This window comes from Xiphias gladius, chromosome 22 (assembly GCF_016859285.1).
Source record: "Xiphias gladius isolate SHS-SW01 ecotype Sanya breed wild chromosome 22, ASM1685928v1, whole genome shotgun sequence".
Lineage (NCBI taxonomy): Eukaryota > Metazoa > Chordata > Actinopteri > Istiophoriformes > Xiphiidae > Xiphias > Xiphias gladius.
In genome coordinates, this window is record NC_053421.1 from 29,255,265 (window position 1) to 29,269,897 (window position 14,633).

The 14,633-nt window shown below is 40.0% G+C and overlaps 1 protein-coding gene across 1 annotated transcript in view; it reads right to left on the reverse strand.

The window, feature by feature from the left end:
- The window catches only part of LOC120783917 (collagen alpha-6(VI) chain-like), a 54,055-nt gene that overhangs the window by 23,343 nt on the left and 16,079 nt on the right, over positions 1 to 14,633 (reverse strand). The window contains exons 9-25 of the mRNA XM_040117321.1: positions 13,885 to 14,436; positions 12,297 to 12,869; positions 10,224 to 10,793; positions 9,755 to 10,110; positions 8,980 to 9,058; positions 8,196 to 8,341; positions 7,640 to 7,732; positions 7,156 to 7,209; positions 6,550 to 6,621; positions 5,752 to 5,778; positions 5,556 to 5,600; positions 4,896 to 4,949; positions 4,362 to 4,424; positions 2,488 to 2,553; positions 2,205 to 2,258; positions 1,338 to 1,373; positions 1,166 to 1,228 (exon numbers count right to left, since the gene is read on the reverse strand). Of these exons, the coding sequence (XP_039973255.1) occupies positions 1,166 to 1,228; positions 1,338 to 1,373; positions 2,205 to 2,258; positions 2,488 to 2,553; positions 4,362 to 4,424; positions 4,896 to 4,949; positions 5,556 to 5,600; positions 5,752 to 5,778; positions 6,550 to 6,621; positions 7,156 to 7,209; positions 7,640 to 7,732; positions 8,196 to 8,341; positions 8,980 to 9,058; positions 9,755 to 10,110; positions 10,224 to 10,793; positions 12,297 to 12,869; positions 13,885 to 14,436 (2,903 nt within the window). The remainder of the gene's footprint in view (positions 1 to 1,165; positions 1,229 to 1,337; positions 1,374 to 2,204; positions 2,259 to 2,487; positions 2,554 to 4,361; positions 4,425 to 4,895; positions 4,950 to 5,555; positions 5,601 to 5,751; positions 5,779 to 6,549; positions 6,622 to 7,155; positions 7,210 to 7,639; positions 7,733 to 8,195; positions 8,342 to 8,979; positions 9,059 to 9,754; positions 10,111 to 10,223; positions 10,794 to 12,296; positions 12,870 to 13,884; positions 14,437 to 14,633) is intronic.

A 14,633-nucleotide genomic window follows, 5' to 3' on the forward strand; every position in this document is an offset into this window, starting at 1 on the left:
CTCTGACTTTTCATCTAGCGGCATCACCAGGTCAACATTTTAATTTGTTCTATAATATATAATCAGACTATATGACAAAATAACTGCAAAACAAATAATATTCCCATCAGCCTCAACTATATTTTGTTTTAAGTGCTAATTGGCAAACATTACTATGCTAACACACTAGAGTTAGATGGTGAACATGGTAAACATTCTACCTGCTAATCATCAGGATGTAAACATTATCATTGTGAGCATGTTATCATGCTGACGTTAGGATTTAGCTCAAAGCGCCACTGTGTCTAAGTACACTCTCACAGAGCCTTAGACTCCTAGTCTTGACAGTAGAAACAGGCACAAATTGAATGACGGAGTATATACACAGGCAACACAATGGGCAAAAGGTAGGCTGCAGTAACAATTCTGTCTCTCACAAACCCCCAAAACCCTGCAAAAAAAACAAACAAAAAAAACAAAAACAAATTCTCACATGGGCCTGTACTACAACTATAGCAGCCAAGAGAGTTCAACACACTTAAGAAAATACATGGAAATAGAAGACAAAATGAAACGAAGAAAACAGCTTCGCCAATCTCACAAAAGTAGATCACAGTCAGAAAATGTTGCAAGTCGTTCACAACAGGAATTCCTGGGTGGCGAATATGTCAACAACCTATCGATGATATTCAAAAGTGAGCCGGCCAATGTTTTATCTTATTCTGAACAATATGTTTGCATGGTCCCAATATTATTGGACATATTGGCTACGCACTACTGGCAAAATCCTTTCACTAAGGACTAGCGTGTTCATCAGTTTATGGTGTCCCTTGGAAACTTTTATTGCGTTGTAACTTTTGTATAAGTGCCTTTCAGCTTAGCAGTGTTCCTGTATTTGCGTTTTTTTGTATTGGCAGTGCATTCTTGTGTTTTGTCTATTTCCCTTTTCTTAAGTTGAAGTTTGTTGTGCTCCCTGTGCCACCATACAAAAAAAAAATATTATAAAAAAGTTTGGCTTGTCAATTTTTTAACTGAAATCCATAGAAGAAAGAAGAAAATGGAGGGACAAGATGCAGAAATGAGGTAACGGTCTGTAAACTCAACAGAGAGCTGGAGGAGAGAGAACTTCATTAGAAGGAGGGGAACTTCCAAACGTAGCACTGAAGGCAGCTGTCTGATCAATTACCTGTCTACCAGCATCGCCTGGGTTGCCCTCGAGTCCTTTAGCTCCTGATTTACCGGATTCACCCTACAAAAAGAGGGTGAAAGAACAACAAGGGTGTTTCAGGGTAATATAACAAACACAGTATATAAACTTTCGCTAACAGCACTAAGTGTTGTTTGATTTCCTCCCCTACCTTCTGACCAGGAGGGCCTCTTCTTCCTTCTGGACCCTGAACAAAAAAAAAGAAACAAAAAACAACATTAAATCTGAAGGATTAGAGGGATATTCGATATATAATGTATCATTCGCTATGACAATTTTAACAGTCTGCTCTGCTTTTGCAAAATTCTCATTTGATGGTTTAAATGCACAAAGCATGATCCAAGTTTAACAAAACAACAGCGCCTTTACTATCTATCTAAAAACGAGACTGCAACCTGTTATCATTCTGAAATTTATTGACAGGTCTTTTAGCACTTAGCATCTGTGTTGTCACACAAAATGCAAAACAAGTTCTGGAGGCAGCTGATGTCTGTGTGGTCAGTTCTTAATCGGATGAGTATAACAAAAAAAGGCTTTATCTGTAACTCATATATTCAAATACATCTTTTAATGCACTTTATAAATTTATCCCTGCAGCTGCTTCACAGTAACAGACTGCCTAAAATCCCCATAGCCAGTGGTGGAAGAAGTATTCAGTATTCTGCATTTTGCATTATAAAAACAGAAGTATCATCAGCACAAAATACCTGAAGTGTCCTGAAAAGTAGTGAAGAAGGAGCAGCAGCAATAAGTAGCATAAAACTGAAATACTCTTGTACAAGCATCTCTGAAATTGCACTTGAGTGCATGTACATTGTTACTTTCCACCACTGATCACAGCTACGAGATACAGTATTTACATATGTTTGTTATCATTTATAGAAGATAAGATCATATATAGATATACTGTACATATGTAGACATATATAAACAAAGAAATATACTGTTCATGGGTACAGACATATATAATACAGTACACGTGTATTTGATAGGACAAAATGGAGGTCAGAAATCTAACCGAGTGTCCAGCAAGCCCTGCCACACCCGGCCGCCCATTTGGTCCCTCTTCACCCTGTGGATTTGAATACGTCGTGATAAAGCATGAATGCACTTTCACTGACAAAATATGATTTTGGACTCATGATAAATTGAACATTTTCTTAAAATTGAGATGTTTTTGTAATATTCCAAACCCTGAATGCAACCTGACACTGTTAATGGAAAAAAATCTGATAATCTCGTATTCTATGGCTCCAATTCATTGCTGCTTCATAACTGTGCATTCTTTGAGGTTTTCTTACCGGTAAACCTGGGTAGCCGGCTTCTCCTGGGGCTCCTGGAGTGGTGTTGTCAGTGCCGGATTCACCCTGTCAGCCAAAACACAAAGACGCAGCCTTAACTCAGTCAGTTTGAAAAGATAAACTCCACACAGAGTTTAGTTTCCTCAAGTGAAGCTTCCAGCTATGTTCCTGCTATGACTTGCTGTACTGCTTTCTAACAGAGGACAGAGAACTTTCTGGATTTAAAGCCAGTTAATAATGAGCTTTTGTGAACAGGTTGGCATTGTGATGTGACTGCAGACACGATGGAAGGACCAAAGAGACTCAGAAAGAAGCAATGAAGCAAATGTGTCTGTGAAGGGCTGATATGGAGAGCCTGCCAAAATTAAAATTTGAGGGAGGTTTTGTTTTGGCCCCCATCTCTTTGTTTGCCTGTTGGCGGATTTTCTCAAGAGTTTACAAAAGGATTTCGCTGGAAATTGAAGGACTTTGCTCTTAGTTCAGGGCTTTGCTGATTAAATACATCACATAAAACTATATTTATTTCAGTCCGAATACTGTTTAATAAAACAAGCTGGCCGTTTTCACATCCTTCACACAAACACGAACACTTAAACCACACACATCTGCATAATCCTAAAAAATTCCTAACGTAAAGGAATTTCTACATGTCACATATTTTTCCATTATAGTGAAATGGTGTGGAGTCGATACGGAACCAGCCTGATTATTAATCGCAAATTAACTGTCAATGTGTAACAGAAAACTCACCCCAGATCTGCCATTCGTGATCTAATCCCATCTCTGCTGAGGTCTGGGCCAACAACCGTCGTCATAGCTCTCAATCCCTTATTAAATCTTTGTGGCTGATTTATGGTGTGGTTTAAGTCTTGAACCATCTTATTCGTTTGGTTATCCTTTAATTTATCTGGAGCGGTATTTGGTGCTGAAATGCTGTGCCTGAAGCCTGTTAGCCTTCAAGCCAGGATGCTTGCATAATGAACACCGGCCTGTGGATTGTCATCATCTTGGTAAACAACTGTGAATCCAGGTAAGCCTTAGATGCACATTTATATAATTCTGGAGTCTTGTTTGGTGTGTTGGCGATGACAGAGAGCCTCTAACCACTGGTTAAACATAAATCCAACAGCAACATTAGTAATTTCTCAAACTGGGTTCGAGAGTAATTATTCCCAGCTCAGAAAAAGAGGACAGGCCCTGGGACAAGATGAATGACCAAGATTAAAACATGTACCATCATTTTTTTTCGTTAAAAGATTTACTCCTGGGGAAACACGGGTGGTGCAAGGGAAAAATTCTTAAGGCTTGGTGTTCAATTGTCACTCCAACACCTCCAGCTTTGATCCTCGAACAGATGCAGACCATAGAGGTCTTCGTAGGCAAAACTTTGGACCTGACCCTAAACCGACCAGTGGAAAACCCACCCGAACCCAATTTGCATGCATTAATTTTCAATTGATCTGAGGGGGACTCTAGAACAGCCAGGTCCGACCTGAATAGAAACGAGTATAGACCCGATCCAAACTGTGGTCGACCCAAACAGACCCGAACAGAGAGAGATCAATCAATCATCAATTGATCAATTATTTTTAATCAATTAACAAACAGCTGCAAAAGGAAACGAGCAGCAATGATGATGATGATGATGATGATGATAATAATAATAATAATAATAATAGCATGGAATTCTGTACATGTTCATTCCACTGAACACAAATAAAAATAACAAAGCCAGTGAGGGATCATGCTATTGTGACGAGTGACACCCCCTGGTTGGTCAATGTGTCTGCGGCGGTTGAGACAGGACATGGAAGGATAATCTAAGCCTTTTTTCCCAACTGACAAATTCAGAGAGAGAAAATGTTGGTACTCACCGGATCTCCTCTCAGTCCTCGCTGTCCTTTCAGCCCCGGCTCCCCTCTGATACCTGGAACACCCTAAGGACGACAGTTCAAAATGTCAATCAACGCGCCGCTGGTCAGAGGTCAGTGCCTCCGAGCTTCACTCCGTCATCGTCGTGTGACGAGATGATCAGTCTGGATGTCTAAAGGGGGATTCCACTGAATTAGAGCGGGACACTTTCTTTCAAGGACACAAAAGTTAAAATATAACTAAACACAACAATAGTATCTGAAATAATAATAGTAGAAGAAAGTGAGCAAAATATCATTTTTACTAAATGCTACTACAAGCAATAACAAAACTACCACAAAATGTCCATTGTTTAAATTATTTTTGTGAACATATATCATTACATAAGTGTCACACTACAAATGGAATGAGATTTTTTTTCAATGAATATGGCGACAAAGATAAAACACAAAGGCCAAAAACCTTACAGATATCAGCACCACCATGCAGGGAAATTAAAATAAATATGAAAATAGTAAGTTTTTAGTTTTTTTTACTGAGTTTCCTGGGTTTCCTTTCTCTCCTCGAGCTCCGTCTAGTCCTGTCATTCCCTGCAAACACAAACACAGAAACCGCTCAGCGCTGAGAGCCCAAGAAACGAAACAAGTACCTTCACATCCTCTCACTCTACTAGCCTGTTGCTTGCCCCTCTTCAGAGGAGAAACATACTGCCATAGCTTATTACCACTTTTTAGTTCACAACTAATATTTATCTACAAATGTATCTAATATTCATTTTTGAAATTGACATCTTATTGCTTTTTCTGTCACTCTATTTAATGGCTTTCTATCTTGTTAAATACTGAGAGTGAGTAACATGGTTTAAATGCCAAGAAAACATACTCTCTCAATCTGCACCTGACTCTGAGCAAAAGTGTCCTACATGAACTTTGGCGATTTTCTGCCAACGCACGATAGTTTTTGTTTCTCTAATAAAGAGATTTCATGTATTTTTTGGTTGACAGAAAATTAAAACAGCAACAACTGTGATGATCGATTAATTGCTGAAATGTTTTCTCAGGTTGCAGCCCTCTTTAAGGAATTAAAAAGCTTAAAAAAAAAAAGAGTGGATTCATCAAAAACGAGAAGACGACATCGTGACCTTTAATCATGTATCTAACGATATGCTGAACAGATACAGATGCTGACAGTCGTACCTGCTCTCCGACGACTCCGTCCAGTCCATCTTCTCCATTACCACCCTGCAGCGTTGGAAGACAATCAGCTGTTAGTAAGGCTCCATCTAAACAAAAATGTCTAAACATCTTCATCCTCAGTAAATGCAGCCCTTCGCATTACTAATTTGCTTATCTGACTTTCGACTTTACATTCCAGCGGGCCTGAGTAACTCACCCTTTGGCCCCAGTGACCTCGGTGGCCCTGCAGATACAAACAAAAGGATTTAAACACATCAGCAACACCTGACAAGCAAATTTTTTGTATTTTATCACCATTATAAACAATTTTCTGGGTTTCACAGGAAACTTCGAAACAAGCGAAACCTTGACTGTAATGTTACTTTACTAAAACATATTTTAATACCAATTAATACCAATTAAATAAAAGCAAAAGGTTAGGATACTGTATATAAATCTTGATCAAAGACTCAATTTTCAACATTCTTTAAATCAAATCAAATTTCAGAGCACAGAGCAGCCATTTGTGACCTCCGCATGCCATAACATTAACCCTTGATTTGGGCACATAGCGTTCCCTACAAAAAATGATTTTTGACCTGTTATCCAGCACTGTGTGGTATCAACAAAGATACTCTCATGATCCCACAGATGTCTTCTGTCTGCCCAGAAAGATAAAATGTCCCATAATGAAAATACCCTTCAAGACACAACCCAGTGCTGGATAATAGGGGGTTAAAAATACCAACAAATAGAAACCCAAAAACTTTGTTGTCACCAAATCGTTGGGTAACATATAGAGTGAGCTCACAAATAACACAGGTAAGCTTTTCACTATGAGCAGGCACCAATATCTGTAACTGGCACTGGCACTGTCTGAAGCAAAGAACCTGAATTTCACTGACACAAACACAAAGACAACAGACCGCAGCACTGGAGTCTCCAATTGCGGTCATTTGATCATTCGGCAGACGAAGGACCACGCTCTTCTCAGTAGTATTGAGCCGTACTGTACCTTCAGTCCTCTGACTCCAGGGCAGCCCTGGATGCCCTGATGTCCAATTGGTCCAGGAAGCCCTCGCTCGCCCTGCAACAACCGAACAAAGCGAGCAATGAAACAGCAGACTACATCTGAGTCCAGAACAGGTGCAGATAACACCATTTCATCTTGCAAATCTCAAATATGTGTGTACTTTCCTGTGTGTACACCGACAATTTCAAAACCTCAGGACAAATTTCAGCAGCAGACTGGAAATCATCCATGATCATCAAAAACCAAAAACTAAAAAAAACTAAACTAAACTAAACGCTTCTGCACGGTTCTGCCCATCTGCGTCAGTTAGATAGCAAGATATCTCAAGAACATGTTAACAAATTTTGAAAGAAATTTGGTAAAGAATTTGGCAGATCATTTTAATTTTTTTCAACCATAAAAATACCCAGACTTTTAAAAGAAGCAGATCATATTAAACTGATATACATCCGTATTTAGTGTTTCAAAACCACCGGCTTATTGCCTTTCCAGCTGCATGAGGCCTCAGGTTTTTTCACCCCTCCTCCTAATTTCATCCCATCTTGATCAAGGTTGGAATACACTGTGTGGATTAACTGAGGCACTTACAATGAGTCCCTCCTCTCCAAGGAAACCATGATGACCCTTCTGTCCAGACTGACCCTGTTTATAAAACACACACACACAGTTTCAGAGGCAGAAACATTAACAGAAAAAAAGGTTATGCTTAAAAGGTCAAAAATAAGTAAAGCAGACTGTCTATCTTCTAGAACTGCATCTGAGCAACCAGTGTCCTTGAGGATAATGAGGTTGACTGTTAACCTCGTCTACTATTACTTTCTGAATACATAAAATATTTTCCAACATTACAGAAGAGTAAAAAGATGCAGGAAGGTTAACTATGGAATGCATGGAAAATGGGCTTAAAGTGAAATATCAAAAGTTGAACTAGGCCCGTTACTTGCTTGATGAAATCAGTGTAAGTGTCTGCTTGCTCTCAGCCCGGATCAGCCTTCTCATTGCTTTTGACATGTTTTCTGAAAATGTTGTTAGCATAAGGTGTAAAGTTTAAGGGTTTGTATATTCCAGTCACCTTTTGCCCCTGTGTGCCTGGAGAACCGCGAGGGCCTTCATGACCTGTACATTTGCACGTGACGTCGCAGCACTCCTTATCTGAAACATCGTTCTGCAGAGAGACAGAGATCAGAGGAGAAAACCAAAACAATGCACATTTTCTGATTTCTTTCTGAGGTCCTTATTTCTAACCACAAGGAGTAACAGACAACATGTAAATCCGACAGCTTTGGAACTGCTGCAAGGTGTAGTGTTTCAAGTATATCACGGTACATGACACAATTTTCTTTTCATTTATAATTGCAAACCATATATAATAATGAAATACGCCAATACTATGAGATTATTTCACCTTCAACGCAAACCACACTATTTCAAAATTTTCTGAAAATCAGGATCAGGATCAGGATCTCCACTTTTGTAGATAAAATGTGAAACATGCCTGATCATCCAAGAGGAGGTTATGACAGCAGACTTTTCACCCCGGCTTCCAGTGGGGCCACTCAGAACAGGTAGAAACAGACTGAGGCCTTGAGGGCGTTTACCTGTGCTCGGCAGTAACATGAATGACTTACAATGTGTTTGAGGACAGTGCTGCCGACACTCGGCATGCCGATGCTCAGGGGAAGTTGGTAGTCGAATCCTCGGCCAAACTCCACCCCCTGCAGCTGGGTGGGGTCACGCACTCCCTCCAAAGCCACAGTCAGCAAAGCGCTGACGCCTGCAGACAATGAATGAAACCACAGATTGTAGGTTTACTGGCTTGAAGAAACTTATATATCATCTCTCCACATACATGCCATAAGGTACTCCAGAAAATGAAAGATCAGATTTTAAATAAAGCCCTAAAACTGGCTGAATGCAAGGATTTAGCGGTGGATTTTAGGGATGTCCCGAGTAAATTTGCAGGATTAGGATCCAAGCATTTTTTTTGACGGATTCATCAACACTACAAATACCGCTGTCCCATGTGCTTGCTGCTGATTTGTCCACAATGTCCTTTGCAGTGTCAGAGAGCAATGGTAACTACTACAACGACAGGAGTGTGACTTGCGGGGGTATATACACATTAATTCGAAGATGTTACGTAGGGAAGATTTTACGTGGAAAGGATGTAAGGATAAGGGAGGAATATAAGAACCAAAGAAAGAGCGGGTGAAGACATGGACGAAAGACAACAACTACAGGGGAGCAGAAAGAAGATGAATGAGAAGACAGAATGGAAAAATGGAAGCAGAGGAAAAAGTGTTAGAGTTTTGGAATGACTCTTATAAAAAGAAATTATTGGAGAAGAGGATCAATTCATCTGTTTTTCTACATATCAGAACATAGGAAACAACTCTGCGTCCCAGTTTTTACCAGACTGTCGCAGATCCTCTGAAGCGACCTTCAGTGACTTTACGTCTTCGTCGAGTCCGTCTGAGAAGATCAACAGCACCTGAAAGATAAGGTTAGTCACATGTTAGACTGCTTTTATTTTTTAAAGTCCTGGGTAAGAATAACCTCTTTCTGACAGGTCTGCGAACTATTCTTAACACTATAGTATTTTAGAGCGGGGAGATGATTAGTAACTAAACTGAACCACCACTTTCAACCAGACTGATGTATTTCAACAACTATTTGATGGGATGCCATAAAATTTTGTACAGATGTTCATGGTTCCCAGAGGATAAATAGTAATAATTTTAATGATCCCCTGCTCTAGCACCACGATAAGGATTACATTTGTGGTTTTGAGTGAAATAACTTAACTATTGGAGGGAATAGCATGACATTTTTTTTTACAGACATTCCTCAACATGAAATATCATAACTTTAGTGATAACCTGACTTTTCGGCATAGCACCATCATCAGGTCAAGTATTTATCCTATAGTTTGGTTTATGACCAAATACCTGCAAAACCAATGACATCTCTATCAGCCTCAGTTTTACTTTGTGTTTATTGCTAATTAGCAAATTTTAGCATGCAAACAGACTAAATCAGGATTGTGAACATTATACCTGCTTCTTGCAAAGTTGCATGCGTAACATACCCCATAGCCAGCGAATGAGGGAGAATTCGTCCCCCTAACATAATTTCGCGATGACTGAATGGAAATGTAACTTAGGATTTTGCGGCGCATCATTCTTACCTTCACATTGCCCTGGGACTTGGTCCTGAATGTCTGTTGGGAGGCTTTCAGCAGGGCGGAGTTGAAGTAGGTAGGCTCCATAATCAGATGGTTCATGACTTTCCTCAAAATTTCTTCGCTGTACCCTTCAAAGTCTGCGTCATACAAATAACGTCCATCATGACTTACCACTTGGTAGGCGATTCTGGTGTTGACATAATTGGGGGGGACGCAGCAAAGGGTTTTGAATGAGGAAATATAATGGGCAATCTCTGGCAGGAGTTTTTGGAGCTTGGGGTGGCCACTGGTCAGCGTATCACCAGGAGCTCTGAATCTTTGAGAAATATCAAATCCCATGACGATATCAATGGAACAGCCTGCAGCAAAGGGAAACATGTCTTTACCTTTGACAGTCATAGACATAGTGAGAGAGACAAAAAAAAAAAAAAAAAAAACAGACAAAGAGGCACAGCCACACTTTTCAACTCACCAAGGCTTGGCTCAGTTTTACACATGGTTTCGACCAACTTTTGCTTGATCTTTATCAAGTTCTTGAAGTCACGCACATTGAACAGCCTCTCTGGGGTGCCAGAGATCTGCAGGAGCACCAGGTCATGGACGTCTCCAACGCCGATGACAATCACCTCAACCCCGCTGTCCCTGAGATGTTTGGCCGCGTCCTCCACGTCATCTTGAGAATCGCCATCTGTGACCAACACCAGAGTCTTGGGGATCTGGTCAGATGTACGGCTACCCTGTGAAGCCATGAAGTACTTGCTAGTGTGATCCAAGGCCTTTCCAATATATGTTTCTCCACCCGTTTGATCCATTCTGTTGATGTGTGCGATCATATCCTCCTTCTTCAAGTACCGGTTGAGGTAAAACTCATCCTTAGGATCTTGACTGAACTGTAAAAGTCCCACATGCCAGAACTCTTCACCTATGTTAATGCTCTTCACTAGTTCCATAGTGAAATTTTTCATAGTCATGTAATTCTCTGAGGTGATGCTGCCAGACTCATCAAGTAGAAAGACCACATCAGCCTTCTCTTTCAGACAAACTGCCAAAGCAAAGCAAGAAAAACGCATCAGTCACCAAACTACTAATAAACAACTGTGCAGTGAAATCATCTCTGTTTAGCAAAATTTATGCTCGGCCACCCACACTCAACTCCCTGAGCTACTCTAGTCTGAGATCTCACTTTACTTTGATGTTGATGAATACTGATCATTTTGCACACACAAGTAGGACAGGTGAAAAATTCTCACCCAGCGCTCAGACCATTAGCAGCATCTCCAGCTTGGTCATGTATTCCAATAAGCTAAATTAGCAATGTTCACTGGTGGAAAGTCAGTGAGGGATGTCATTTTCGCCGTACTAGTGATTCCTACTGCTTAAGGAAGTTTTAGCTGGTAGAGCTTGGAAAATATTCTTTTAAACTTGCACCAGATTAGCGTATGGGCTCTGAATGGTCTCAGCAGAGACAAAATGTGACCAATATGTACCTTGTGCGGTCTGCAGTTAATCTGACATGCAAGGATTTTTTTCCATATTTCCACCGATCCACTAATAAGTAAAACTCATTAACTTGATGAGATGTTTTCAGCCAATCAAGAAAGGAAAGGCACCTTTTTAGTTCAAAAACAAAAAACACCCCTTACCTGCTGAGTGCACTGACGGACTGAACATAAATTTTGTTTAAGTACACATTCATATGTTTATGAAGTACCATCATGCCAGAAAGGAACCTGGTGTCAGGGTGGAAATTTCAATAAATCACTCCTGTAACGCAGTAGTTTATGCCACCACATCAATAAACTGTGTACTTCATTACTGGTCCCTTCAGTCTAGTAATTCATACCTAGAAAAAATAAATAAAATAAAAAAATAAAAAAATTCCCTCTGACTAACAGCAGTAAGTTCCCACCTTCATTTGTCCCTGGCACATCTGTAGGCATGGATATACTAAGGTTTTGGCTTTTTTTTTTTTTTTTTTTTTTAAACTTCACCTTTACTTTATGGTTTAAATACAAACAACATTGTTTTTCTGACATCCCTTTACAGGATAACATTATTTTTGATGGCAATATGAATGTAATCCAGTTCATAAAAACCTCTGGAAGATCTGGAACTCTTCACTGCTACAAAAGGATGTGCCGTAAGTGTGCTGCTTTCCACAAGAAAGGAGAGTGGGCAATGAACTATTAAACTGACGGAACACAGTAAGTACATCGTGCACTAAAATTATTAATGTGAGTTTGATTATCGAAAGATACTCCGACACTTACTGGGCTCCATAAGGAGATAACACTTGAGAAGTTTCAACAATTGTTCTACAATTCATGGCTTTTTGGAATTCAAGAGTCAAACAATGAAAATTATAACTTTCAGCATGTTCATATGCCAGTGACTTTAAGTGTAAAAAATGTATTTTTGTGAATTTGCTGAATCGATCCATTAAATCTTGAGGCAAACTTTTGGCTTTATAAGCCTTTACTTCTTAACTATGAGGATTTATAACTACTGTGTGTCAGAACAACAAATGTGCCATGACACCTCTTACCTCTGTTAGCAAAACTGCAGACATCATAAGTTATCTTGGCCCATGTTTTTGGGTCCGCAAAATTGTCCACTTTGAAAACTCTGGATTTGATGCCACTGGCCATGGTTTCAAGCTGTTCCTCGATTGCCTCCTCCGTTCCAACACTGAAGACAGCGACCCCTTTTTCACGCAGTTCATCAAATGCAGGCTTCAGATCTCCAGGGTCGGTGGCTCCCCCGTCTGTGATCACGATGAGAATCTGAGGCACCATGAGTTCTTTTCGGCCGCCATATTCAGCACTAAAGAAAAATTTCGTGTATTCCAAGGCAAGGCCAGTGTAGGTCTCTCCGTTTTGTAACTCAATATTTGTAATTTCGTTGAGAATAGGTTGTTTGGAGTAATAGTCTTTAAGAGTAAAAATGGACTTCAGGCCATTGGAGTAGACAAGGACCCCAAAACGAGTGAAGTCCTTGCCAAATTTGCTTTTGTTCACAACTGATTTCATAAAATTCTTCGTGTTTTCAAACTCTGAAAATGTGCTTCTGGAGCTGTCCACAAGGAAAATAATGTCAGCTCTGTTAATCAGCTTACAATCTGTTTGAAGAGAAAAGACAAATATAAACATGGTAACTCAGAAAGCTCGATCAAATATTGTAGGAAATACCTTAATAACTGCAAATTGAAAAGTCAGATGACTAAATAAAATCAATTTAACCTTTGTGTAATCAGTATAAAATGTGCAGTTTGCCCATGGGTGCCCAAGCATTTGCTTACAATGTTATGACTAGGATGTGTTTAGCCCACCTTACCAAGAAGACTAGGCTGTCTTATTTGTATGTTGGATCTTTTTAGCTGCCAACCTAGTCACAAACTCATCCTGCAGTCAGCTGGTTTTGTTGACAGTACAGTTAAGATAGAGCTCAAACCTGGCAGCCCCACTACACAGGACTTTGAAGATGCTGTGAAAAGAAACTGTGTCCAGCCCCTGCCGGTCAACAAATAGCTCCAATGCTACCTACTAAAACCACAGACTCCTTTCGTACCTTTCTATGTCACCTGTTCAGTAGTCAAGATGCAGTGCATGCAAAATTTGGCCACCACTGGGAGAATCAGTCGTCAGTACTTAGTAACTCCCCCTTTTTTCAGATATGACAGCTTGCAAACACTCTCTCGCCACTAAGACTCTTTCTTTAAGATTCTTTCTTTTTTTATGTTCATAAAATAAAAAGTAACAAAGAATAACTTCCAAAGAAAGGCTCATTTTTAGTGTCTGCTTTGCTGTAGGGGTTGTATGTGCTTCTTTTCACTATAAAAAAAACAAAATATGTAATTTGCTGAAGGAGTGCCCAAACTTTTGCATACAACTGTGTAACATGTAAATCATACAGCTTTCAGACAGCATTTGTGTTGAGATATTAATGGCTGTAATAGAAACATATGTTGTTTGACAAACTATAAAATATTTCAATGTTTATTTGAGGTGCAGACTCATTTAGAGTAAAAACTAAACAAACAAAAAAAAAAAATAACCTAATGACTCAGTGCTTTTACACGCTCATAGTCCAGTTAATCCAAAGTACTTTTTGGTATAGTCCTGTATTACTCTTACCTGTAGGGCAGAGTGCAAAGATCAACTTGTTCTCCAAATCCTTGATACGTTCATACTTATTCACATAAAAGACCCTGTCTGTTGAACCACTGAGCTCTATCAGGTGGTTCCTTTTAGCTTCCCCCACTCCAATGGCGTAGATATCCACTCCCTTATTTGTAAGAGCTGCAGTAGGGCCAACGACATCATCCTTGGCTTCGCCATCTGTTATCACTACCAGGCTCTGAACGATATGAGGACGCCCTCCTCTGGCTGCATCAAAATACTGTGACACCACTTTGAGGGCCTCTCCTGTATGAGTGCCTTCACTCATTTGCACCATAGCATCGATGGCTTTTAACATTTCATTTGTTTTGCGGTATTGGCTGAGGTGAAACGTCAAGTTTTGATTAGTACTGAACTGCATGACACCAATGTTCACGTAGTTCTCCAGAATGGCTTGTTTGCTAATAAAAGATTTCATGAAATTTTTTATTTCCTGGTAGCCTTCCGTGGGGATGCTCTCAGAGCTGTCAACCAAGAAAAAAATGTCGAGTGGTACGTCTCTGCAAGCTGTGGACAAAGAACACAAAAATGTTAGTGAGGTGCCCCCCCACTTCCCAAATGAACCCTGTTCCTAAATTAGTGAGGATCCATTTGTACAGTGAAAGAGAAAGGGTCCACAAATAACTCAAGGGCCTAGCTAGTCTAGGCTCAGTCTTGCCACTATATCTCCACGATATACACACACAGAGAGCCTGTGAAACTGG